General features: G+C 41.2%; 1 protein-coding gene across 4 annotated transcripts in view; it reads right to left on the minus strand.

The window, feature by feature from the left end:
* Window positions 1-27,931, minus strand: part of RELN (reelin) — a 480,031-nt gene that overhangs the window by 127,955 nt on the left and 324,145 nt on the right. For all 4 annotated transcript variants that reach the window (XM_050925235.1, XM_050925228.1, XM_050925256.1 and 1 more), the window contains exons 17-22: window positions 25,506-25,572; window positions 24,085-24,318; window positions 23,330-23,491; window positions 16,980-17,216; window positions 11,210-11,402; window positions 7,784-7,896 (exon numbers count right to left, since the gene is read on the minus strand). In XM_050925235.1, the coding sequence (XP_050781192.1) occupies window positions 7,784-7,896; window positions 11,210-11,402; window positions 16,980-17,216; window positions 23,330-23,491; window positions 24,085-24,318; window positions 25,506-25,572 (1,006 nt within the window). The remainder of the gene's footprint in view (window positions 1-7,783; window positions 7,897-11,209; window positions 11,403-16,979; window positions 17,217-23,329; window positions 23,492-24,084; window positions 24,319-25,505; window positions 25,573-27,931) is intronic.

Here is a 27,931-nt window from a genome sequence, read left to right on the forward strand (position 1 = left end):
GATGGCTGAAGTTCTTGGCAAGATTTGCATCAAGGTATTTCTGGTTCTGATAAGGATTACATTTGTCCAAATGGAAATTTAGCCCGTTACTGGAGATCGATGGGGCAAAATCTACATGGGAATAAAATATCAGCATTCCTTTTATCAAATACATCAGAAAACTCTTTTGATATTTTGCAGGGATTAATGTGCCATTAACTCCTTTAATCTGCTGGTCACAGAAGGCAGTGAGCTTCTCAGTGCTGGTTCTTGTTTCATTGGCCCGTACTCAGCTAGACACGATTCTCGGCAATAGCTCAACTCAAATCATAGTTTGAGCATCTTTCATAAGACGTGTGGATCATGTACTGAGAGCCATGGAATGTTGAGCATGGTCAGAGAGTGTGGTGACTTAATTAAATTAAAATGCAGAGTCTCTTGGTGATCTTGGATTTCAGCCTGGAAGGGCATGGCTTATTGGACAACTGAAGAAAAGGAGAGCATGCTACCATCAATCATTACCACTAGATCTTGGGTGGGCTTCCTTCGCACTGGAAGTTGATTAACCTTAGTGAATCCAGTATCCATGAAATTGCTAGAGGTACCAGAATTCATTAGTGCAAGCTGAGTTCAATTCACCTCAGGTGTAGTTGAGACCCAGAGATGGAGAAAGACCTGCAGGTGCAGAGGATGACAGTTCACGGCTGCCAAGATACATATGGGCAGAAGAGTGAGCTTCGTTAGAGAACTCAACTGTGAGGTTACATCCAGCTGCAAACCCTCTAATGGGGCTGGACATGATTTTTTCCCTGGGTCCGCTGAAAGCCTGGATTTAAGAGGTCACTCAATGGCAAACTAGCCCCGCCCCCCAGTACAAAAAGCTTTCCTGATGCCCATACTCCTTCCCCTGATTAATGAGGTGTCTTCTCTTCACATCACTCTGCATAGGCTCCAGTTCTAGGACAGCTCAAGGGGATGGCTGGAATGAAACAGGACAAGGCTGGAGTTGTGTGCATGACCTCTTCTTTTCTTGGCATCGTTCGAACAAATTACTCTTAATCTGGTGCCTCCGTTCAATATACAAATCCAAACTAATGGGAGGTTTGACCTGTACCAATTCATTTTTCCTGTCGTCGTTCAGACCCTGGAGTAAATGCTGAATCTATGCCACCTTGTTCCACTCTTGTCAACAACCAGATGCTGAAAATGGGCAGCATAGGTAGACACAGGCTGACAGTCTTGCTGGAGAAACTGCAGTGCGGCTTAGATGGTATAGGTGCAATTCGGATAATCAAATATTACAGAGAAGATGTGGATGAACTTGTCAAAGTTACTGAGAATCAGGCTGGCCTGTTCCAGGAGGGGCTAGCTCCAGTTCAGGGTTTCACCAGTCAGTACATTTATAATAAGGCCCACCTTGGTCTGATCATCAGGATACATCGCAGGACTCATCAGGAATAAAAGGAAGCACTGATTAAGAAAACCACAGAACTTCTGGTGGTTCCCATCAAATCTTTCTGGCAGTGAAACCTTTGGGCTGGGTTCCAAAGGTACCATGGCTGACGGTACTGGGGTTATCTGTGGCTGTGGGGATCTGTGAGTGGAGGAAGGCATTCTCCAGATGCAGTTGGGCAACTTGATCCTGAAGACTCTGGACCATCTCTGTGATCTCAGTGACAGACATAACTCCAGGGGTTTCCATTTCAGCTTCTGCAGCTGGGCACAAAAGGAGGCAGCCTACTCAAACTGTCAGCAACTGATGGATGATCATTCCTCGAAGTTAAAGCAGCAGCAGTCATGACTAGTGGTTGGAACTGTGGCAGTCAGGACTAGCGGTCATGCTGGGGACTTAAGCCAGGGGTCAGAGCAGGAATTAAAAATGGGGTTGGAACAAGGCTGGCGCAGGAGCAGGAGCAGTCTGTCAGAACCACCAAGTGGCAGGGGACACTCCCAGTGAGCACAGGTGGCGAGTTCCATAGCCATGTGGTGCTCGGGCACGAGCAATATTCAGAACCAGGGGCCCAGCTTCAGCAATATGTGGAACCGGGTGCCCCCCTGCTTATACCTCCCCGCATGCCCCCCCCGAGTGTTCCGTGGCCCCGACTTGCTTCCCCCTGGTCATCTTTCCCGGGCCCGGGAGCAGAGAATCACTGACTGTCTCTTCCCTGAGCAGCTCCACGTTACCTCCCAGCAACTTCTGACGCAGGGTCCTAGCGCCCTCCATCTCCACAGCCAGGACAGACTGATTCTGAGCCTGCCCTTCCTCCTCAAACCCTTCCCTTTTCCGGCAGGACCCTCAAGCAGCACAAGGGGCTCTCCTTCTGCCCCCAGTCACCACTCCTGCCCCATGCAAGGAGGCAGCCCCATCCCTCACCCCCAGTGAGGCTACAGTGACAGGGTACTGCTGGGGGGCAGGAAAGGGGGGCTTCTCCCCCAGAGCTTGCTGCTGCTGGCAGGGAAAGGGCTGGGGGGAGTCCTCTCTGGCCCTGTCCCAGAGTAGCCTGCTTATACCCCAAACTCATCCCCAGCTCTGCCCCCCCAGAGTCCTCCCCACCGCACCCTCAACCCTCTACCCTAGTCCTGAGCCCCTCCAGTCCCCCAAACACCTTATCCCCAGTCCCAGCCAGAGCCCTCATCCTGCCGCATCCTGACCCTCTGCCTGAGCCCTGATCCCCTCCAGCACCCCAGACACCTTATCCTCAGTCCCAGCCAGAGTCCTCATCCCCCTGCATTCTAACCCTCTGCCTTAGCCCCAAGCCTCTCCAGCACCTCAAACACCTTATCCTCAGTCCCAGCCAGAGCCTTCACCCCCCATCCTCCTACTCTTGCCCTGAGCCACTCCCTCACCCCAAACCCCTCATTGCCAGCCCCAGAGTCCTCACCCCCTACACCCCTACTCTCGCCCTGAGCCCCTCCCACACTCCAAATGCCTCATCTGCAGCCACACCCCACAGCCTTCACCCCTGCACCCCATCCCTCTGCACCCCTCCCATCCCCAAACTCCCTCCCAGAGCCTGCATCCTGCACCCCAATCCCCTGCCCCAGCCTAGTGTCTGCACCCCAGACCTCCTCCCTCACCCAAATTCCCACCCAGAGCCTTGGGCAGGTGGGTGGACAGAGTTTGGGGGTGGGGCAGAGTTTGGGCAGAGGCGGGTTCTGGGCACCACCAAAATTTCTACAAACATGCCACCCATGCTAGTGAGGTAGTGATGTTAAGCAGACTGGAGTGAGAGCTCTCATTGCCTATATCCTGGTCCTGGGGGTCACCTGGTGAGACCTGCACCTGTGGATTGGCTGTGCCCTGGCTGATTGATGTGGAGCCCTCAGGTAATCATGCTCAGGGATGAATCATCAGGCTCAGGCTGAGGGATGAGTCATTAGCTCAGCAGCACTCATCAGGCTCCAAGATGACTCATTACACTGACTAGGACTAGAACAGAATGTGAGGTGAGTTTTTTTTGTCTTTTTGTTAAAAAAAAAAAAAATTAAAGAGCTTCTCAGCCATTATGCTGGAATCTCAACAAGCCAGCTATACCATTTTAATGCAAATGTGAGTGTTCAATGCAAATGTGATCTGTGTCAAGGCAAACGGTGCAGATTTCTTCCTTACTACAGCACAGGGGTAAATTGGATAGAAGTGATTGGAAGGAACCCTATGAAAATGAACATGACTGTCACATGGCTCTGAATAATAAGAGCTCTTTACATATCTAAGTGTCTGTCTGAATTAAAGAAAATGTATTTAGACTGGTTGCAAGACCAGTGTTATGGAAAAAACAGTTCCTCCCATACTTTTTGAAAGCTCTCCAAAGCTACACTGCAGCTCAAGATACCAACCCGTTTAAGAGGATTACTCTATTTAAAATTGCAATCAAGATTTTAAAAAGGCCATGTTGATTAAGGAAAAAAGAATAAAAGGCAGAGTGTCAGCTGCATTCTCAGTGATAAAAAATTGGCTGTCTGGACAATCACCATTTGGCCACCTACTAAAACAAACAGTGTAATATCAAAAATTTGTATAAAAAAATTACAGAGGAAGAGCACCTTCAAAATGTTACAACTGTTTCTCAAATTTTATACTTTTTATATGGCTCAAAATCTGTTTTTGGCTTCCTGATATTACATTTGAGTCAGGTTGACGTCAAATGTAAGTTATTGTTATGGCATTACAGTTAGAAAAATGAAAGAAATCTTACTGATTCCCAAAAGCAGAAAAGGTACTGCAAGCAAAACATTCTCCTCTTTCTCACGGAATTTTTGTGATAGGTAGTTTAAAACAATGCTGCATTCTCTCCTGGTATTAAGGAAACTTGAGGAGCCAATGCAAATTTGAGGCTGATAAAAATTATATTTGCTACCTTCTGAGATACTGTAATCACACTTACTCCATTATCCTGAAACTCTCATTCAGTCATTAGGTGTTGATTTGTTTATGAAGTCAGCAAACTGACAGCTGTTTGTTTCTCATTAAGGCCTGTTCTTATGTAAATGTCTTTCATAAAATTGAAATAAATTTTCATCAGTGTTAGAAATGTTCTATTCATGTATAATACAATTTCAGAGAACAGGTGCATACCTTTGATTTTTCCTATGCAATTAGATTCCTTATAATAGATCTTATAATCCAACAGATCTCAACTAAAAGAGGGACCTTGTAAAGCCATGATTACTCGGATGCACTACATTTACAGATGCATATGTCAGCATAAAAATACCAGAAGATTAAAAAAGATTTATGCCAAGGAAAGACACTGTTTAAATGACTCATTTGAAAAGGAAAATCATGCAGTCCCTTGGTGAATATGCACCAAGTCTAGTTCCTTGTTCAAGACCTGAGCAAAAGGACTTGCATTTTTTTGCATTACAGGAAAAACTCCTCTCTCAGAAACTAGAGGCAGAACTCAGAGCATCCCTGCACACTCTGGCTACAGCTCTGACTATCATCTTTGGCTCTGGGCCTTAGCAGAGGTTGTGGCTCCTATTTACAAAAGGCTCTGATTCAGAGGATTCATGCAGTTCACTGAACCAATTGACAACACCAGAGGAATTGTGTTTCTGTGGCCTCCAAGCAGATTTAAGGATTTGGTCCCAAGTGAGTAATAGAGACACTAGAGGGATGGAATGGACCTATTGCTGCATTTTCATCTCAGAAAACATACAGAATGAACAGTTACAATAATAAAAATATCTGTACATGAGGTCAAATGATTTCTGAACAGATAAGAAAAAGAACTGCTGATTTATTTAAAATTTGGATTCATCAACAGCTAAATTGTGCTCTCAAGTACTAACATGGCCATAGAGGGGAGTAAGGGTACCTCACCACCTGGCTGCACTACGGCTACCCAGACCTTGGGTCCAGGTCCTCAGTGCAGCTAGGAGGTGAACAAATGGGTGGGAAGAGATCAGAGGGGCCTGGAGTAGGTGATGGCTCAGCTAGCTCCCATATGCTGCATCTTAGAAAGCATATTCTCCCAATCTCTAGAAGAAGAGGGGCTTGGTACAGTTCCTCCCAGGGCTCCTCCCTGGGCTGTGCAGCTTATACAGGACCTCAGGACACAAAAAAACTGTACAGTCCAGATAGCTCAGGGGTCCTCTGTATATCCAATCCCCACCCACAGCACACCTCAAACTTGCAAGGGCAGAAATTTCCTTTCTAATAGCAAGTGCCCAAACAAACAAAACACTACTACTAATCTCATCAGTGTCAGTTGTGTAGTTGTGTCCTATCCCCACTCCTCACTGATGAAAATGAAGGAAAAAATAATATCACCTGAGAATAGTACAGAGTATCATATTACCTTCCAATGGAGGGCATGCCATCACTCCCCCCTTTCCCCTCAATGGGAATACTCAATATCATGTCACAGTTTCCTAAAAAAATATTTTTATGAACAGGAAGTAAAGTGCAGCACCCATGCCTGCTTCATGTAACACCCTATCTCCCTCTAATTGCAGCTAGACCAGCTGGAGTTTGATGAGTCTGGTCTTTTAGCTCAAGCTACAGAGGTCCCAGGTTTGATGCCATTCACCGCCGATTGGGGTCTGTCCACATTACACAGTGATTATTTGTACTTTAATGACATACAAAACTCTACTAACAGAAGGAAATCCCTTCAGACACAAGATAAAATGGGATATATTAATTTTTTGTGCATGGCATAAACCAGTAACTTGACTATTATTTGACTGTGACTCTTCCCTTTAAACAAGTCTCCTAAATTGAAAATGGAATCATTTTCTTCTGTCATCACATATGTCTAGAAAACCTAAAATGAAAAAATGCCTGTAATAATACCACTTGCACATTTTGCATTATAACTTTAGGTACCGTGTATGTCTTACTACTGAGGCCACGGCTACACTACAGCATAAAATCGAAATTATTAAAACCGGTTTTATAAAACTGGTTTTATAAAATCGATTTTATGCGTCCACACTAGGGCACATTAATTTGGTGGTGTGCGTCCATGGTCCTAGGCTACCATCGATTTCTGGAGCGGTGCACTCTGGGTAGCTCAGTAAAAGAATGAGACCAATAACTTCGATTTCCGTCCACACTAACCCTAAATCGATATAGTAATATCGATTTTAGGGTTACTCCTCTCGTTGGGGAGAAGTACAGAAATCGATTTTAAGAGCCCTTAAAATCGATTTAAAGTGCCTTGTAGTGTGGACGGGTAAAGCGTTAAATCGATTTAACGCTGTTTAAATTGATTTAACGCTGTAGTGTGGACCAGGCCTGAGTTTAAAAACAACTTATTTCGGACCTGAATCCTAAAAAGTGCGAAAAGCCTCTTGCAAGCTACTCAGTTCCCTTAGGCCTCCCAGATTTGACATCTCAGGTCATTCAGCACCCTGCAGGATTGGGACTACTATAATCTAACTATTTGTTCATTGGCCTTTGAATGGGGATGTTTAGTATTTTCTGACCGATACTTTATACAAAATATTTGGAGACATGCAAATGAAATGATTTGCAGCCAGCATATGGAGAGTACCGAAAAATTACGAAGGACAGGAAAAACAATGAAAAATTGATCTACACTGGCTTTAATTCCAGCTGCTATGATACATTGGGTTTGAAGATAAGCAAGGAGTAATTCTAACTGGAATGATGGAGTAATTTAATTCTTAAATGAAGGAATCAGTGAAAATTAATCAGACATATAATAATCTATTATTTGAATATTATAATAGTCATAATAAATAATGTAAGACATCACCTAGTTAAGCAAATAAAAATATGAATGAAGGCATAACAATTACAATTACAAGAAAAAGGAACCGGGTAGGACTTTCTGGTCATTTTTCCTTTGCAAGAGGGAACGCTATTCTTGAAAACCTCTAGAGTAAAAGAGGAACAGGGGTGACAATTCCTGGAAATGAATGATTAGTTAACGTTTGTACAGAACTTCAAAGGTGTAAATGGCTATAAAGGAACAAATTATTATTATTAATGAATGATTTTGTTGGTGGACTCTTCAAAATAATGTGGGTGTTGTTCCTACAGTGAGCTCCATGCAGGCAGATCCCTATGCCAATGCAGAGCTCATTAAAGGATCAGAGTCTTAGTGTGTACTGTGTCCTTTGAAAAAACACCTGGTGTTCTTACCAATACTTCACAATCTAATCATGTAAGGAAGATGGTCATTGATGAAGTATTGTATCTGGGCCAAATCCAGCAGCCGTTACTCAGACAATACATCCCCTGGCTTGAGCAAGGCAGCAGGATTTCGCTTATTCCTTGTGATATAAATACAAGGTTAAGTGAATAATTACATCAAAATATGTAGTCTCTTACCAAGTTTTCTGTGGTAACAGGGCTGTAATTCTCCTCCACTGCATGAATTCACTGGAATGGTAGATACTCGCTGACGTAAACTCCTGACAGCTAGGCATACTTGGAAGGCATTCCTTAAAGTAAAACATTTCAATATCAGGTTTAATCTGAAGGCAACATTAGGAACTGAATTCTTTCTGGAAGGTGAATCACATTCAGTGAATCTGGAGGTTGTGTGGTCCAGATGGCAGAGCAAAGAACTGAGAGCCAGAAGGATCCTAAGAAGAGCCAAAGGCTTTCTTCAGTAACCTCATAATAGCAACAGTTTAGGATAGAAGAGACCATATGGCCCATTTACAGCAGGTCTGTCTAGCATTATTACTATGTGATGTTTTCTCCTCCACGTGGATGTCTAATTATATTTTTCAATATGTTCACAGATGCCTTTGGTATAATTCTACAAAAACCCTTTTGTGTCCTTTTGCTGTCTTCCTGTATGTGATTCCTTCACATTCTCAGGCAGTTTAGTCACAGTCTTCTTTTTACAATGTATGCACCTCTATCATCAAACCTCTTTTTATAATGAAAATAAATGCAAGTCCATTATCTTTTCCGTATCATTCCTGTTGTTGTTGACCACACCAGTGTCCAGTACCCTTGGGTGTGGTTTTAGAAAAACTGGACGAGCACAAGTCCATGGGGCCAGATGCGCTACATCTAAGGGTGCTAAAGGAGTTGGTGGATGTGATTGCAGAGCCATTGGCCATTATCTTTGAAAACTCATGGCAAACGGGGGAGGTCCCGGATGACTGGAAAAAGGCTAATGTAGTGCCCATCTTTAAAAAAGGGAAGGAGGAGGATCCGGGGAACTATAGGCCAGTCAGCCTCACCTCAGTCCCTGGAAAAATCATGGAGCAGGTCCTCAAGGAATCAATTCTGAAGCAGTTAGAGGAGAGGAAAGTGATCAGGAACAGTCAGCATGGATTCACCAAGGGCACGTCATGCCTGACTAACCTAATTGCTTTCTGTGAGGAGATAACTGGGTCTGTGGATGAGGGGAAAGCAGCAGATGTGTTATTCCTTGACTTTAGTAAAGCTTTTGATACAGTCTCCCATAGTATTCTTGCCAGCAAGTTAAAGAAGTATGGGCTGGATGAATGGACTATAAGGTGGATAGGAAGCTGGCTAGATTGTCAGGCTCAACGGGTAGTGATCAATGGCTCCATGTCTAGTTGGCAGCCGGTTTCAAGCGGAGTGCTCCAAGGGTTGGTCCTGGGGCAGGTTTTGTTCAATATCTTCATTAAAGATCTGGAGGATGGCTTGGACTGCACTCTCAGCAAGTTTGCAGATGACACTAAATTGGGAGGAGTGGTAGATACACTGGAGGGTAGGGATAGGATACAGAGGGACCTAGACAAATTAGAGGACTGGGCCAAAAGAAACCTGATGAGGTTCAACAAGCACAAGTGCAGAGTCCTGCACTTAGGACGGAAGAATCCCATTCACTGTTACAGACTAGGGACCGAATGGCTAGGAAGCAGTTCTACAGAAAAGGACCTAGGGGTTACAGTGGACGAGAAGCTGGATATATGAATCAACAGTGAGCCCTTGTTACCAAGAAGGCTAATGGCATTTTGGGCTGTATAAGTAGGGGCATTGCCAGCAAATCAAGGGACGTGATCATTCCCCTCAGTGGTAGCAGATGACAGAACAAGGAGTAATGGTCTCAAGTTGCAGTGGGGAGGTTTAGGTTGGATATTAGGAAAAACTTTTTCACTAGGAGGGTGGTGAAGCACTGTAATGGGGAACCCTAGGGAGGTGGTGGAATCTCCTTGCTTGGAGGTTTTTAAGGTCAGACTTGACAAAGCCCTGGCTGGGATGACTTAGTTGGGAATTGGTCCTGCTTTGAGCAGGGGTTGGACTAGATGACCTCCTGAGGTCCTTTCCAACCCTGATATTCTATGATTCTATGACCTGACTTAAATGGAAAGCAGCTAGCACATTTTGCTATATAACTAACAATAGAATGATAACTTGAAAGTACTTTTAGTGACTGAGAATATTTGCATTTAAAGTTTAAAGAAGCTCAATATATATTAATGTTTTGCAATTATCTTTAGAGAAATCAGATAATCTAAAATCACCCCAGCCATCCACTAAAAATATTAAAATACTGACCAAAGCTCTCACAGCTCTATGTGATTTTGAATATTTCTTCTGAAGAAAGAGGTTCCTTCTAGCAATTTTCCAAACATTTTCTCCATTTCATCTCTCATAAAAGGTCTGATAAACGCAGTCTGATCATTTAGTGAGAAGCAAATAGAACTTTCAGACATTTTAATTAATTAGTGCTTTGTTTACTGGCTAGATTACCTCCTTGCAGCATACTACAAATAACCTCCACTCTTATCCTTTCATCATGGTAACACCTGGTGATGTGGGAAAAATGATTCAGCTGCAGGCTTTTCCTCTGAACTCAACTCAATTGAGATAGGACAAGGACGTTGAAAACTAAAGGGAATTGATCTCTCCTTAATGCCAAGGACAAACTCCAAACACCTGCCAGTAGGATCTATTTGTAGAGACTATTACAGCGCTTTCCAAGTAGAAATGACATGAACACCATTTAAGTACAGTATGTATTGCTTTGCTCTGAATACTATTTCAATCAATGAAGCATTACTGAAGGGAGAATAATGCAATGTTTAAACCTTAGGCTACAGCCATTTATCTACTCTGCCCCCCAAAATAAAGTACCAAGACACAACATGACACACAAAAACTTTTATATTACTCATGAAAAGTGCTGGATTGGAGTCTTGGACACTGAAATCCTCCCTGCATATCTGCAGGATCGGTACTGCACAGTACATGCTTCTCTACAACTTCCTTACAACTGCCATCTAGGGAGCTCAAGGATAAGATGTTAGTTTACTCTCTTGGCTAGTCAGAGTTTGGTCTCTCTGTTGACATGGACAACACAGATGCAAATTAAGACCAATGCAATAATCACACTTCTGTTATAGGAAAAGGATTGAGACTTCAATTCACATAGGCAAATAACAAGCCAGAGATGGCGCTCACTGTTGATCACTATTACCCTGGGCTTGATTTGAACCAGTGACTTGAGGTAAGAGGCTTCATATATCATTACTAGTCCCCAGGAGGGATGTACTTTGGGTCTACGGAATGATTGAGCTTGACGACAGAAAGAATTTATGCAAAACCACATTTCAGCAAATAGCAGCTATATCTTACTACAATAGTAGCATGGGAAAAGTGTGACCCACTATGTTGTAGTGGTCGTAAGCATTCCCATTTTTTCCTCTATAAATGAATCCCTTTCTTCCCCAATTTTGTATTTCAGACTTCCAGATAATGTTCTTGCAAATGTTATGAAAAGCAGTGTGTCACTAAACACAAAAGTTACTAGCCAATCTGCCTTACCTCCTGAACAAGGTGCCAAGTCAGGCCGTGGTTGGTGGAGTATTCCAGTTTCACCTGGTTGTCCATGTGAGGAGTAAATTGCTCTCCACAGCCCATCACCAAGTTGAATTGTATCATATACGAAGCTCCAATTTGCATGGACTGTGTTTCCACATAACGCATGCTAGAGGTTAGTTTAGAATCTCCTGTAAAACTGAGAGATAAGGTAGAGAATCAGAACTCATTTCTGAAATAGCTCAAAAGATAACATTCTGAAAGATTATGGTATTAATTACAGCTTTACTTCGGCAAACCTTTCATTCTGCAGACTACCACGTAAGAAAGAGACCCAGGCATGGTCTTCACAAACCACTAGTAAACCCCAGACCCCAGTTTGAGAACCACTGAACTATAAGTTATTATGATATTTTTTGTGTTACAGTAGTGTCTGGGAACCCTAATCAAGTATCAGGTATGATACAGATAAGAACCAAAGAAGAAAGTCTTTGCTTCAGAGTGCTTACCATGCAGGTAAAGTTGTAATTTCAGACGAATACTAGGCAATGAAGATAGCAAAAGATGAATGTAGTTAAAATGTCTTTCTTACATATATTTGTAGTTAGTCTATTTGATACGATCACCTTGTGACAAAAGCACAGTTCTTTTCTCCACTATACATTCCAGAACTAATATCCACAATGCATATTCCTATTGCATATCCTGCACTTATTCTGAGTGAATTACCAGAGGGTTATATGTATTTATAGTTTGGCAAATTGTTTTTGCCTCAAATCAGAAAATTTGAGATCAATAAAGCAAAGTCACAATAGTTCAACTGAACAAAATAAAAAAATTGAAAGTAGTAAGTCTGAGTAAGTATCTAAAGATCCCCTATTCATGTTAGTTGAGAAATCCTCCTTCCAAAACTGATGAGTGTATGCACCCCATTCCTGGAATTGAAAATGAAAGCCTTTCTCCCCAACTCAAGTGTGAAACTTGACCGTGTGAACTACCGCAGGATTCATTTTTAAACCCTTTAAGTTGATCTCTGATCTCAGAGAAAACTTCACTTCTTTGTTAATGCTGGTACATAGACCAGAAAAAAATCTTACATGAGAATCCTGGTTTATCTAACTCGCAGGCCATTACTAAAATGAAATTCCAAAAGAAGTGTCCTATAGGAAAGGAGGATAATCTATGTCTATGATACTCCAAGCAAAGCTTTTTTTCACTTGGAGGAAGTTTCAATATGGACTCATGGAATCCTTTATCACCCACAAATTGCCTCCAGCTAAACAACAGTAGCATTAAAGATATGATCTCTACCTCCTTTCCCACTACTTTTCCCTACAATTCTCCAGTGTACGTGTTTACTGCTGGACTCTACTTCGTGTGGGGAAACATTCAGTTGGAATACATTTGAAGATGTTATAGAAAGATAGACTAATGTACTTAGTACAAAAATAAATAGAAAGAGACATACATGAAGTATGTTTAAAAACACTGTATTATAAATATTAGTTGTGAACTGATTTCTAGTTATGTACATAATTACAGATGAGCAGGCAGAGAAACAGCCAATACCCACATGTACCCTCAAAATAATCATTCTACCTGCAAGCACTCTGAACTAATTGGTACTTCTGGGAATGATATCACAACGAATGTCAGCCAATCGTCTTTGTAAACTGTGATGGGATTTGCAGATTTACTACACCTTCAAGGCCAGTACTTCCAGGAATAATAGAAAGCCACAAGGATATAACTGAGTGATAAGGCTAAATTGACCTAGAATATTAACATAACAGCCAGACTCCAAACTCTCATATTGGGCCCAATCTTGCTCCAGCTGAAGATAGCAGAAGTGTTAGCATTTTACATCTCCTTGTGTCTGATACACATAGATAATCCCTAACTACATCATCATATTATATTTTAATTATGTGTATTGCATGAAAACAATATGCCTTATGTCACAAGTTGATGCTTAAAATAAAAGGAATAATCTCCAATGAAATACAAGCAAAATCTCAATCGTGTGTAATGCACTCACATTGTAAGGATTTGTCCATTCAGTTTTACTCCTTACTGATTGTGAATCTGGCCCATTATGAACAATTTCCCTCCCAGCACAGCATACCCATTTGCTTTCCCTTATGGGCTAAATAATAGTGTCATGATCTGGCCCAGTATGATTTACTGATATGCAGTTAGTTTAATTTACACCTATGGGAGTATTCCAAAGAAAAGGTTTTAAGTTAAGTTTGATAACTAACTCCAGTTAAACAAACAGAGGAGAATATTATAGTTTATATTATGCTCCCACTATAATCAAAAAAACATGGGATTAATCATGCCTGTATATGACCATTCTGAAAAAAAGAACTGTGCAATTTATTTGTTTTTGAATGTGAAACTCTCTGCACTCAATGTGTCCTGGATCCCTTCCGTATGTTGAATCTACTTACTATTATAAAGTATATGACTCAGATGTCAAACGGATTATAAACAGCAAATTTAGATTGTTGGTTATATATAATCAAAAAAACCTCAAACAATAAAAGCAAATATTCCTAAAATAAAATTGGGGATTATTGGGGAAACTTTCCCAAAACTGTACGCAGAAACAGTTCCAGATTTACAGATTCCAAGCCAGAAATGAAAGCAACACAGACAATTAGAGGCAGTCTTCTCTCCACTGAAAATGGGCTTTAGGATGACATGCTGTAAAATGATTTATTTCATATCGACTATAGTTGTTCTAATGAAAAAGCAATTGTCAGAGTATTCTCAGGAGATCACTCTCAGTGCTACAGCTACCCATGCTCATGGAAAGTCATGAGTTAGAAAATGAGAACCAAATGGACTTTCAGCTGGGAAAAGCCAACAATAATTAATTTAAGTACCAGCCATTTGTACAGACCTGTTATAAGTTAAAATTTCCCTCGAGAGAAACAAGGTCAGTGGAGGGCATAGTTCATGTCTTACAATGAGCCTGAAGAATACTTATCCAGCAATAAAATGTTGGTATTCCAAAAGCTTTACTTATTTATTTGGTACAAGAAAAGATCAACATTTTTACCACTACAGAAAATTACTGACATGGCTGTAAATAAGACACTGAATTCAGTACTGCAATTTAAAAAATTTGATGTGGTCTTAGAGGAAAATAAAGCAGAACTTTTGCTTTCCCATCTAATCTGGAAAAACCACGTATGTTACATATGTCTAATGATAAGAGAGGGAGAACAATGTCATTAGAGTGCTTTCATGCTAACTCTTTGATTAAGAACATGCAAACAATTTGAGTCCTGCCACGTTGTTCCATTTTAATGAGCAGTGAATACCTTCCTCATCCTTATTAAAGTAGTTAATGCTGCTTCTATAGTCTCATTATCACTGACAGAGCACATTTTGTGTTGTTACCACAGCCAAGTCAACTCCTTATAGTTTGAGAGATTATCAGAAAGTCAAATCAGATTGCTCAAATTTACTTGTTAATAAAACTCCTATGGTGCTGTTCTAGGTGTCCATGGGGATCTACAATTATTTATATTCCCTTGAGGGTTGTTATAATTACTATGACTGTACTTTCTCAAAGTCAATGTACCTATACCAATTAAAGCCATAGTAGGTTAAAAATGTTGCTCAGACTGAGATGAAACTATGTTGCTTGGGGTTTGATCAAAGCACAGATATTAAATTACTGTTATCTTACATTAACCTATGTATTATATTAAGACACTCCACAACTTTATTTGAACAGATATTAACAATTTACAAAAAGAACGTTGTTCATTATTGTACAAAAATATGTATTATGAAATAAAATTTGAAAGAATATTTAAAAAACTGTTCACTAAAATCAAATGATTCTATTCAAGACACACTGTTATTAATTAGACTTGTTTCACTGGTATATCTATACCATACCAGAAGAGATGACAAGATCTTACCAAGCTACTGGATCTGAAAATTAATCAAAGGTAGAAACAACAGCTCAGAAGTAAACTTTAAACTCATTCATACCTTCCCTTCTCCATTAATCCCTTCCCTGAACTTGTCTGAAAGGCTGCTACAGTACCTTCTGCTCATTCAAATCCCTCCCTAAGACTAACTTCTGCTATGGTGACTACAAGAAATTACCCAACTGATAATGGCTGGATAGTAAAGGAATGAGTAGGAATCAGTTTATAAAAATCCATATGATGTTTCTGTAAAGGGACTGTTATCCTCTTACCAACATTCAGTGGAAGTGTTTAGCTCCCAGCACTAAAAGGGGAAGGATCGATGGCAAATCAGGACCCTGAGACGGACAGTCCCCAGGAACAATGGCGAGAGGCCAATGCTCCAGGTCAGCCTGACAGACAGGGTGGGCAGGCTAATCAAAGAGACAGAAGGCCAGGGTGGGTCCCATCCTCCGTGTGAGCTGAAATTGCCTGGGTCAGACAGAGTGGGGCCGAGCTAAGGCGAGAGCAGGGGCCCAAGCTAAGCTGCTAGAAGCAGAGCTGCAGCCCAAAAAGCCAGAGCACAGCCCAGAGGGAGCAGAACTGCCCTGGGAGAAGAGCTGCAGCAACCAGAGCCAGAGGGGCCAGATAAGTAGCCCAGGAAGCAGGTGACAGCAGAGTCACAGAAGCAGCCTGCAGAGCAGACCTGCCCTGGGAGAGGAGCTGTAGCAACTGGAGCCAGAGAGGCCAGAGAAGCAGCCCAGGGAGCTGGAGGCAGAGCAGCAGCAGCAGCAGCAGCCGTGCTGAGGCAGTGTGGAGCTAGGGCTGGAGCAGTCCGGAGCTGGGTGCGGTGAGCAGCTCGGGAGAGCGAGGGGGACCCTAGGCAGTAGGCCTAGCGCTGGGAGACGCCTCAGTCAAGAGGCTGTGCAGGCCAGACTTGGAGGGGGATCATAACCCTGACAGAGCAGGGGTGACACTGGGGAGAAGGGTCCTGCCACCCAGAGCCTGAGAGAGTGTGGCCACCACCAGAGCAACTGTCTGACCCGCAGCGTCCTTACAGCACAGCCGGGGCCTGAGAAGGAGACCTGGGACCTACAAGGAACAGACTGTGAAGTGCCTGATGTCCAGAGACACTGTTTGTGATGGTCCCTGCCACAGAGCGGGGAGATGTGTTTTCCTTTAACCTTTCCCATTTTTCCTTATTCTTTTTAAAAATTAATAGTTAATTAAATAACTTGTATTTGCTTTAAATTGTATGATGTGATCAGTGGGTCAGGGAGGTGTGCAGTGCAAAGAGAGCATGTAGGGCTAGCCCTCACTGCAATTCTTATATCAATGCCGAGCACAGTATAGATGCCTAGATAAACAGTAAAGCCAGACAAAATTACTTGCAACATTGCAGACCTTTCTCCTGCTCCAGAGAATAACTGTAATGTCCATGCAAACAAATGTAGAAATATAATTATTCGTCCTTTACTGGTTATTCTGTATCATAGAAGTAAAGTGATAACAACAGATGCCTTAATATTATCATCTGTAGTCATTTTGGGATCAACTTTCAATATATTGTGCAGGAAGTGTATTGTATGTGCATAGTTCTCATCAAAAGTAAATCTCAATGTAATGCAGTGTAAATTTACTCCTTATTATGAAAAGGTCATTGGTTCTATTGTTGTTAGTGATGTGTACATGGGGGATAATTACAATGAATAGGTACCAGAAAGATTAATATGCAGAAATCAATTAGCTCTTACTAGTACAAGGAAACAATCACTTTGTACATTACTCACTTATTATATTACAGTTAACTACTTAAATACAGCACAAATGATCTATGTTCTCACCAAAGGGTCCAGTCACGGCCACAGCATGGTTGAATGTTTCCCAAGTAGAATCCCAGAGACTGAGTGACTTCTACTAGATTGTTGAAGTCTAGACTAATGCTGTTGAAAAGCACGGAGGTCATGATGATCTCATCGATAGCCCAAACATCTTCTCCCTGAGAAGAATGATACGGTTGCCACCATCTGAACTGAATACCAAATTGTCTTGCGTCTTCTGGTAGATCCACAGAAATTATTCTGAAAAACAAACCCAAGTTCTTATTCACACTGTCATTATACATAGTAATTTTGTGGGAATCCAAAATGGTTCATTTTTATTTTAAAGTACATACAGAATCTAAAAATTATGTCCTAATTCAGCCTGAGGTCGACACTGGTTTCTACTGCTGTAGATGGACTCAAAGGCAGAAAAAGTCAGGGGCAGCAAGTTGGAGATAGAAAAACAGCCATAACATCTACTCTGTCATGGGACCTTGGACCTGCAGGAGACCCACATATCCCTAACACTGGATGCATCAGGTGCAGCAAAGGAGGCCAAAGGTTCCATTGATTCAGCACAGCCTCACTATAGCGTCTGCCATGCTGCTACTAAGGAGCTCCAGGAAGATTTTAAAGCTTCCTTTCCATGTGATGTGAGAAACCTGGAGGGAGGGCAAGGGAGTGCAACAGCTCTTGTTTCACTGGAACTGGGATTTGAACTACAACACAAAGGCTCATATTGGCACAAGGAGGGGCAATATATATCTCCCACCATCAGCTTCAATGTCTCAATCCCTATGTATTTTGTTTTGATCTGATAAAACACATGTGGTTTGTGTGCTCTACTCTTTAGTGTAGGAATACTTTTAATTTCAAATTTATTTTCAGTGCAGCATACAGTGAAGTTGTGCATTCACTTAGAAGAACTGACCCTAGCAAATTCTCATCTTGAGGACCAATCAAGATTAATCTTGTCAAGCAGAGAGATTATGTGTTGTCTTGTGTGGCATACACATTTCTTTTATGGCTCTGTAGAAATTTTATTGTAGGTCAGTCCCATGAGCTTACTGTGCTGTGCAAGGTCACTTGATTTGTCATGGCAGCTATGACAACAAACCTGTACTTGACAAACTGTGAAGAAAATTAAGAATAATATCTAATTTCCAGGAGTAATTATTGTATATAGCAGCAGGAAACATACATTAATTGCCACGGCAATGACACCTTCTTGAAAGTTCCATAAATCACTAGTACCATGCTGCCCATGTACAACATATAAGGTGAGATGTGAAGCGGAATGGCAAAATGGACATTTGTCTCCATCGCTGTACAATTAATTGCTGGAAAAGGAGTTTTCAGTAAATTTATTCCTGAGGCTCATGTTTTTTCTTTTTTTTTTTAAGAGGAAATTTAAATACAATAACAAGCCAGATGAAGTGGAAACATTTTATATTCTTAGCACTAATTTTTTTTCCAGATTTTATGATTATTCAAGGTTTGTGGTATAATCTTTTGTTCTCTGTGATGTGTGAAATTGTTTTGTACCTTTAGACATCTTTGCATAAAACCACACAGTGAAAACCACCAGCTAAATTGTTTTTGTGAAGCCTAACTTATGCATTAAAACAGCTGCGCAATATCACATTTATTTAAAAAAAATAACATGTTAATTGATTAACAGGAAAAATCAAATTGTGTGACTAAACAAGGGACTTTTGGGAAGCACTGGGAAATGAATGTAGACCACAGAGTCAGGCTAAACACTTGCAAAAAAAGCCTTACTGAGGTTCTAGGCTCATGAGATGGCATCGAGGATCAGCAAGCACAAACAGTTTGTGAAAGAGGTACACTGAAAAAATAGCTCAGTTATAAACATGGAAGGATATTTAAATAAGACAGCAACATCACCTGGGTTGCAATCACTGAGTGGTCAAGTAATGCTGTAGAATCTGCTCAAAGGCTGATTGAACAGGTTCTGCACATGTTCTTTTATGATGGGACGTAGGAAGATGAAACGGTGTTCTCGAGCTTTAAGAGCACCAGTGGAACTACTCCACGGCTACTGCTCAAGGTTGTGATAGTGTCTATGGACACTACATTCCCTCTGAGAGAGGAACTTTTTGCTAGGGATCTGTGTAGTGCAGAGGTGGGCAAATTATGGCCTGCAGGCCACATCCAGCCCATGGGACTATCCTGCCCAGTCCCTGAGCTCCTGGCCTGGGAGGCTACCCTTGGTCCCTCCCCTGCTGTCTCCCCTTCCCCTCAGCCTCAGCCTGCTCACTCTGCCACTGGGGCAGTGCTTTGGGCAGTGGGGCTGTGAGCTCCTGGGGCAGCACAGCTGCAGAGCCTGGCCTGACCCAGTGCTCTGTGCTGTGTGGTGGTGGCAGCATGGCCCGGCTCCAGTTGGGCGGTGCGGCTGTAGTGCTGCCAGCCACCGGTGCTCCAGGCAGCACGGTAAGGGAGCAGGGAGTAGGGGTTGTTGGATAGAGGACAGGTAAGTTCGGGGTGGTGGTCAGGGGGTGGGGGTGTGGATGGGGTCGGGGTGGTTGTGGGGGAACAGAGGGTTGAATGGGGGCAGGGGTCCCGGGGGGGCAGTCAGGAAGGAGTGGGATTGGATGGGAAGGCAGGGGTTTTGGGACAGTCAGGGGACAGGGAGAAGGAGTGGTTGGATGGTGCAGGGGTCCTGGAGGGGCCGTCAAGAATGAGAGGAGGGGTTGGATTGGATGACAGGGATCCGAGGGCAGTCAGAGGACAGGGAATGGGGGTGTGTGGATGCTGCAGGAGTCACAAAGGGGCCGTCAGGGAAGAGGGGGGGTTGGATAGGGCAGGAGTCCTGAGGGGGGGCAGATAGGAGGTGGGGGCCGGGCCACGACCCCCTCCCCTAACCGGCCCTCCATACAATTTACGAAACCTGATGTGGCCCTCAGGCCAAAAAGTTTGCCCACTTTGGTGTAGTGGATTTTAGGACCTAGGTCCTTTATAGCACTTGAACATGCAGGAGGAATTAAATCTTTCTGCGTGGCCTCTTTGCTAGGACTTGCTCTAACCCCTTACAGTAGAACCATGCCAGTTCTGCCCCTTCAATGGCTGAGATGGGTATTCTATTCCAACCCCCCTGTTTTCAGTTTGTAACTTTCTAAATAAGGGTGGAGAGGCACTAAATGTGTCCTACTAAATAAGGAATTAACTTCAGCTCACCTTCCTCTCCTTGGTTTCAAACCAAAGATTCATTTTTGAGAAAGTTTGCGAAAAATCTATTCAATCATTTTAAAGTTAGGGGTGCAGAAAATACATATTTTCTACTTTAAAGACAACATTCAACCTAAACAATTATCCCCATTTTACAGATGAGGAAACTGAAGCACAAAGAGATTAAGTGACTTGCCCAAGGTCACACAGGAAGTCTGTGACACGAATAGAACCCAGCTCTCCTAACTCTCATGTACATTGACCACAAAACCAACCGTTTCCCCACCAAAGAAATCCTTGTCCACAAAGAGTATCAAACCTACAGGGTAGAGTTTTCAAGGCACAGATGGTAGTTAGGGGCTGAACCTCCACTGAAAGCCAAAAGAGTTGTTGAGCATGATACTTTGTTTCTCACAAGCCAATAAAAATGAAGTAAGCTGAGGAGAGATTGCACTCATTGGCCATTAAAGAACACTCTGCTCAGCACACAACACGAAGCACTGAGCAGCTGCCAGCATGAAGTAGGACTTTCTTAGGACCCTGGACACATTTCTATTTTAGTGGCTGATTCCGATGCCTGCTATTTAATTCCTTTTGCATCTCTTAAACTCATATACGTAGCTGCTATTCCTAGCTGGCAGTAACAGTAACTGAAAATCCTAAAAGTAATCACTACACTCATCACTAATATATTGATGATAAAGAAAAATTAACTATATACTTGCCTGTAAAAATACATTACTAACCCCCACGACAGGGTACAAATAGAACAGGGAACACTGAAAGGCTACATAGTGCATATGTTCATGTGTATCTACATTTACAACAGCTTCTCTTGTTTGACTTTGATTTGCAAGTGATAGATAAAAAAGGAGGGAAATTCTTACTGATGACTTTTCCACTGCAGAGAAGAAAGGTGTTCTAAGTACGATTACCACATACCATTAGGATTTTTTAAAAAACCAGCTGAGAGACCTTTGCTCTGATCTCATTCTTTCAAGCTATGCACATACCTAATATTGAAAAACTACCGCTGTTCTTAGAAGAAAAATGTTGCTGTCAAATAGCAGTAGATTACGTGCACTTTCCAGCAGAACATTAGAATATGTAATTTTTTCATATGACTGAAGATTAATTAAATTTCTGGATACAGATTGACTGCCAAACTTTACAGGAGTCCATCTGTTACCCAAAAGTAGTTATTTTTAGGCAACTTAACATACAAAAGTGAAGCTTTTTTCATGTTCCTACTCATAATAATTGTCAGTATTACCTTCAGGTTTGCACGTCTGTTCATTTGTTCCATCTTCCCATAATCTAGTAAAAACTTGGGAAAGCCTTTATAACATGCATGTTTCAATCATATATTGGGTCTATGTTGAGCTTAGTCCTTAGTGCCACCAGAACAACAGAAACTAAACTGCTTATATTGATCATCAAATAGAAAAAAGGGTGACAGCACCAATGTAAATTACTACCTTTATATATGAAACTTGATTAAAATCAGTTACCGGTATGTGCATTTTCCTTTTGGAGGAAATATAAATCCTACAGTTGTAATTTTGGATCTAAAAATTAGAAACAGCACCATATAAAATATATATGTGACTGTAATAAAGGATGTAACAGAAAATTTTGAAAGGGGATTATTAGTATTAGAGTTTATACAATCACTCTCTAGTACACATTTAAAATTTCAGAAATTAAAGCCTACATAAAGAAGATCCAATCAAAGACAGTCATTGCCCTCATTTTATGGGGTATACTATTTATTACTCCAAATAAATATTTTAATGTTACAGAATTGTTTACATTGAATGTGCTTAATAATCTTTTCTATTGTCTAGTTATTACATTAGTGGGAACAGTGAATCAAATCTTTCCTTGATATAGGCTCATCTGTGTTTGATAAATGTACATTTTAATTACAATTTAACAATAGTCAGCAACTAGGGGAAAATATATAGATGTGTAAGAACCCAAAGCAATTTTTATTTAGTGCTTAGCTAGAATGCAGGGTGGAAAGGCCCAAAAGGTTCTGATTCTGAAAAGCACTCAGGCATGTGTTTAAGTGAGTTCAATGGGGCTTCCCATGAGCTTAATGTTAAGCATGTGCTTAAGTGCTTTCCTGAATTGCAGCCAAACATGAGTGGTCAGTCAATGGCAGCATGGCTGTATAATAAACTGGGCCAAAAAAGAAGAGGCGTCTTTCTGTTTTGATGGCTCAGGATTTTCAAGATTTCCCTGAAGAACTTGAGACATCCTCATGTTAGACTGTGCCCTCGCCTCCTTCTTAGGCCCACAAACTCCTAGCCCAAGCGAATAATGTGGTAGGATGTCTGTGGCTTTAATGCTGTGCATATTTTATCTTAACCTTTGTCTTCCCGTGACTATTTTCATGGGATAGAATAGTGTTGGCTCAAGCAAATCTGAGGTCTTCTTTGAGGCCATTATTCCCCTCCTCCTTTAATCTGCTGCAAGGCCAGAGATTCACTGTGAAACTTTCTTCCTTCTCTTCCACAACTGCTCCAATTTGTTCTCCTATATACTCTGGAAGGTTGTTCCTAAATATCGATTTTAATATGGATAGGCAAAAAAGGAATGTTTTCAGAACTGGTGCATATGTTTGTGGAAGAAGATGAAGGCACAGAATGCTCAGTTAGCAAGGAGTAATCCACCTTTCAAACCATACCTGGACCCCCTGCAGGTTTGGCAGCACAATTTCAACTTGTCCAAGGAAGGGATGATACAGACTTTAATATTTTATTGTTGTATTAACAACAGAAAAGTGGCAAGGGCTTATTGTATGAAGGAAAAATCACTGATGCTTGTCTGCACCTCATTTTTCCTCAGCTCAGCTTTCCAATACACTGGAAACAACTTCAATTCTGTTTGGGATAAACAATCTTGGGCTAAACTGAACCTGCTGTAAGCAGATGCAACCACACTGAAGCCAACCTGCTTACACTAAGACTGAATTTCCTTGCCAACGTCCAAGGCTCAGATACAGTGCTCAGAATACTCTGATTTTCTGTAACACAATAAATTGGTCTGTGTAGATTGTATAAATTAGTTCCTCTACATCTCAGTACAAATGTATTTACACTCTATACTGCTGCAAATTACTGCTTACAATATTAGCTGTCTTTAGATATCCCTTTTCATAACTATAATCCATATACCTTGGCTCATGATAGTTGAGATAAGAATAATGTTCCAGCAGTTTCCATGTAATCCCATTGTCATATGAATAATGTAGTAACACTCCTTCTCCTGGTTGATCAGGTGCTTTGCAAGTACTCAGCACAGACTTGCTTCCCAAGCGCAGAGTGAACTGGAGGAACCTAGATCAGAATTATATAAATATTGGTAGGGTACCATTTATATAGCATTTTTTCCTAATCACATCTTCTGATCTTAAAAATCTAGCCAAATTTTGAGAAACAGCAGTTATGAGTTTGTAGCTGAAATGGTTTTTACAATCAAGTAATGCAATGTGGCATATATATTTTTTAAATGCCAATCATTACAACATTTAATTATTCATTAGGCACTGGAGGGGAGGAGGAGATACTGAATGGATCTAATCAGCTGCCACAAGCTGTCAAATAAATACAACCTTATACATAATTAATTAGCACTTGGCTCTGACATTCAGTTTTGATATTAACATTTCTTATTTTCTAGCCTGGCTATATAATAACTGCCCCCACATCTGTTTAATACTCATGTTATTTACAAAACAGGGGAAATGAAAGGACTATAGCCTATTCTACACAATCAAAATTAAAATATGAAACAAAATGTTCTATAATTTTGCTCATACCACAAGAGAGGTTAAACAAAACAAAAAGTGAAGATGAAAGGACCAGTAAATTCTATTACAAATATAGTCTCTAGGTTTGTTTATAGCACATTACTATTCTTTCTTATTCACCTGGACTGTGAGCTGTCAAGAAAGGAAGTGATCAGTTGACGTCTTCCATCTTTGTTAAAAACCAAGGCCTTGCCACTTGCTAGGACTCCACAGCCAAAGCTGACTTCAGCACCACGGATAGAGTAAAAATTGTGATAGGATGAGAGCCTGGAGCTGCCAAAGCTTTCTGAAATAAACACGGGGAAGGTCTGGGAAGCCATTTCACATGCAGGTCCTGAGTACCCAGGGTCACACCTATAAGAAAAATATATTAAAAACATAATTAATCCCAAATAAATGTTTTAAACCTTCTTCTCCCCTGCGGAAGATCAAGATACAGTTTTGCAACCAAACATAACTGTTGTATACTTTTAAAACCTTAAAAATAAAGTCCATTGATTCTCTCAAACCTAAAGTGAGAGACTCTTCAAAATAAGTCATACTGTATTCAAAATATTCTTATGGATGATGTATTTGTTTTGGTCAATATTTACCCTTTGGGTCAAAAAAATTGCTATTCATCTAAATAGAAGTCAATATTTACATATTGTAAAATAAAAATATAGAGATAGTCTATTTCTTGTTTGTGGTACTAACATCCTACTGCCAGGGCCGCCCAGAGGGGGGGCAAGTGGGGCAATTTGTCCCAGTCCCCCATGAGAGTTTTTTGGGGCTCCTGGAGCGGGGTCCTTCACTCGCTCCAGGGGCCCTGGAAAACTCTCGCGGGGCCCAGGCCCCCAGAGCTTCTTCCGCTCCAGGTCTTTGGCGGCAGGGGGCCCCCCACCATCGAAGACCTCAGGCCCCCTGAAAGCTCTGGCAGCCCTGCCTACTGCCACTGCCACATGTCAAATCATTAGTTTGCTACTATGTAACTGTAACAGATCAGATGTGATTACAGCTAATGCCACACAATACAACAGAACCCAGAAAATATTTAGAACAACATCTTCAAACGTGGCTAATGATTCTGAGTGCCTTGAGTTTTAGCAAGACACCCTGAAGGAGCCTGACTTTCAAAAAGCACTGCCCCTCTGAAAACCAGGCTGTTTTTGGTCTTAATAAAAAGATTCTAGTCTGTTCAACAGTGGCACAGTTTAATGGAAAATGGAAAAACCACAATTTACCAATAAAAAAAAATATAAGAAAGCATCAGTGTAATTTCTATCAGGTAATACAGTACATTTCAAAATGAATAGGCGGGCCAAATCTCTCCAGGTTTAATAAAAAAGAAAATTATTAGATAAAGTCATTTAGAAATTTACTATTAAACTTATGTTGTATTCATAATTTGATGCATTTCAGATGCTATATTAGCAGATTTTACATTTAGCCTTTATAGAATTACAAGGGCTGAAATGAAAATAATTTCAACTTTCAGTTTACAAAGTAAATTGCATGACAAAAAGTGAACACACCAACTCTGGTATTATTATAGCCCTTACCTGCAGCCATTTCTAGTACATTTTCCTCGCCCTGAGCAGAATCTGAGGCAAGATGGACCAATATAAACTGCAGAGAAAATAAATTGGTTAAATTAAAGGTTATATTATGTGACAAAGAAAGATAACAACACCTTGTTGAGCATATGGGTCTGATCTTGCAAACAGATATTAGTGTTCCTCTGTAGTACCATTGACAGGAATGGGACTACCTGAAGGAGTAATGATGCACTCTGTGGCACCTCTCTGGAGGACTGAGTAAATAAATATTGACTTAGATCAGGGAGACCCATGGATAACCTATTGTACACTGGATGCTGCATATTTATGTCCACTCTCAGTCTGAGATGCTGGAGATGTTTTAATATATGCACCTATTTTGTTTCAAGATTCCTAAAGAGGAGACTAGATGTAGCTGGCTTGTCTGAGCATTTCTTATCCTTCCCCTTTCTCCACCTTATTTTGGGCATATAGTCATCCCATTAGCATTGCTGCAAAATTTTGAAGGTTATTCCTTATCTGACTGAAATTAATGGCAACACTCCTGTAGGACTCAGTGGCACTGGGATCTGGCCCCAACTTCTGAGAGGGAAATTTTAATATCATGCATTTTTAGTAAGAGAACTGTATTAATATTTCATTTGCATTAAACAAAAATGAAAATCATATGCACTGAATAACCATTCCAGGCCCCTGACAACATACTACTATAGCTCACCTTTCTCCTGTCTGAGAAGCTTTTCTATTTGCAAGAAAACTTTCATATTCAGTGATATAATAAGAGGGTAGGATGGTTGGGATCACCATAGTGTGGTTTTTATGGGATAATCCAAATGAATACATTTGCTAACTATCTTGGGGGTAAATTTTTGTAAGTCTGAAGTTAAGAAACTAGTAGCATTAACTGGAGCCAGGGACAGTGCAAGTACATAGGGAATATGCCCTTATACCATACCTCTGTAAATGCAGCATAATCCTGAATGGACACAAAGACTCTCCTGCGCCAATTACCAACTACATAGAGCTGTGGCACTTGTATAGTGACTTTTGGAATGTTATCAAAACCTACCTGACACCAGATTGAGAGGATCAGTTCATCTTTTCTTTCTTAAACTTCTGCCCATCCTGGCAGCGTATGAGCTCTTTTCACGTAAAATAGACAGCAGTGGCAATCTTCCCTGCAGACTTCATGGAGTCTGTCAAGCTTTTCTCTCTTTTTGGATGTAAAAACTCTGCTCTGGATAGGGTTATGTTATCTGCTTGTTTGATTCATTTCTTTGACTTAGCTGTGCTGTGCTGTGCATGTCATTCTTATCATGTCAGTAAAGCTTTATTCAAGTTGAAGGTTCACAACATTTTCTAAAGAGGGTTGGACTCTGGATTTTGTGAGACTTAATACATATTTGAAAAGAGGTCTGGAGAGCTAAAAGGTCAGTGTATTGAATCTGTCAAATTCTTCTCGCTCTCCATCCGACATTTTTAACTGGCAAGCTGTGCTGTGAATGTGGGTGATTTGTCAACATATATGGATTGGATTCTACTAAGTGCTGAATGCCCTCAATTCCACTGACATCTATTCAAGCTGAGAGCACTCAGCACCCTGGAAGCCCAGGCTTTTCAGGCCTGATCCAAAGTCCATTGATGCCAAAGGAAAGACTTCAACCAGTTTTGGATTGGGTACTTAGTGGATAGCTGGCTGATAAGTTTGCCTGCATGCAACTCTGCTCAGTGTTTAAAATCCTTTGACAGAACTACATTTACTGCATAACTATTAGTTCAGCATATTTTGTTCTAAAAATGATAGTTTAATGGATTTATGGTGAAATCCTGACACCACTGAAATCAACGGGGGTTTTGCTGTTGACCTCAAAAGGGGCAGGACTACACCCTTAATCATTTTGTATATATTTTTTATTCCTGGCTTTCCAGAACAGAAAAATGCAGAAATTTGGGGGAACATGATGAGAAGCATGTGAAAAATGGGCTTAGACCATTGGCACCATCTGCACTCTTTTTTTATTTCTAGCTCCATAGTTTTATTTCTAGCTCCATATCAAGGGCAAATATTAAGTAGGATATTTACACTATATTATATTTATACTATATTATATTTATACTTAACATGGTCTTGAAACTGTAGTCCTTACACAGGCAAAACTCTCAGTGGGAGTCTGGCCTGCATAAGGTCTGCATTACTGAGCCCTAGCACTACTGAGGAGATACGTCTCAGCATGGCCCCTACATTTACCTCAAGGAACTGACTGAGTTACAACATTAGGAAGTCAAAGAAGAAGTGGGGAAACAGTATTACAGATGAATAAGAACTAATCTAAAGACACAATTCATCTCAAGGAATTTCATCTGAGTCATTGGGTGATAAAAGTATTATGTACACTGCTGAAGTTAACAAATGGAATCAAGAGGAAAAG

This window comes from Gopherus flavomarginatus, chromosome 1 (assembly GCF_025201925.1).
Source record: "Gopherus flavomarginatus isolate rGopFla2 chromosome 1, rGopFla2.mat.asm, whole genome shotgun sequence".
Taxonomy (NCBI): Eukaryota; Metazoa; Chordata; order Testudines; family Testudinidae; genus Gopherus; species Gopherus flavomarginatus.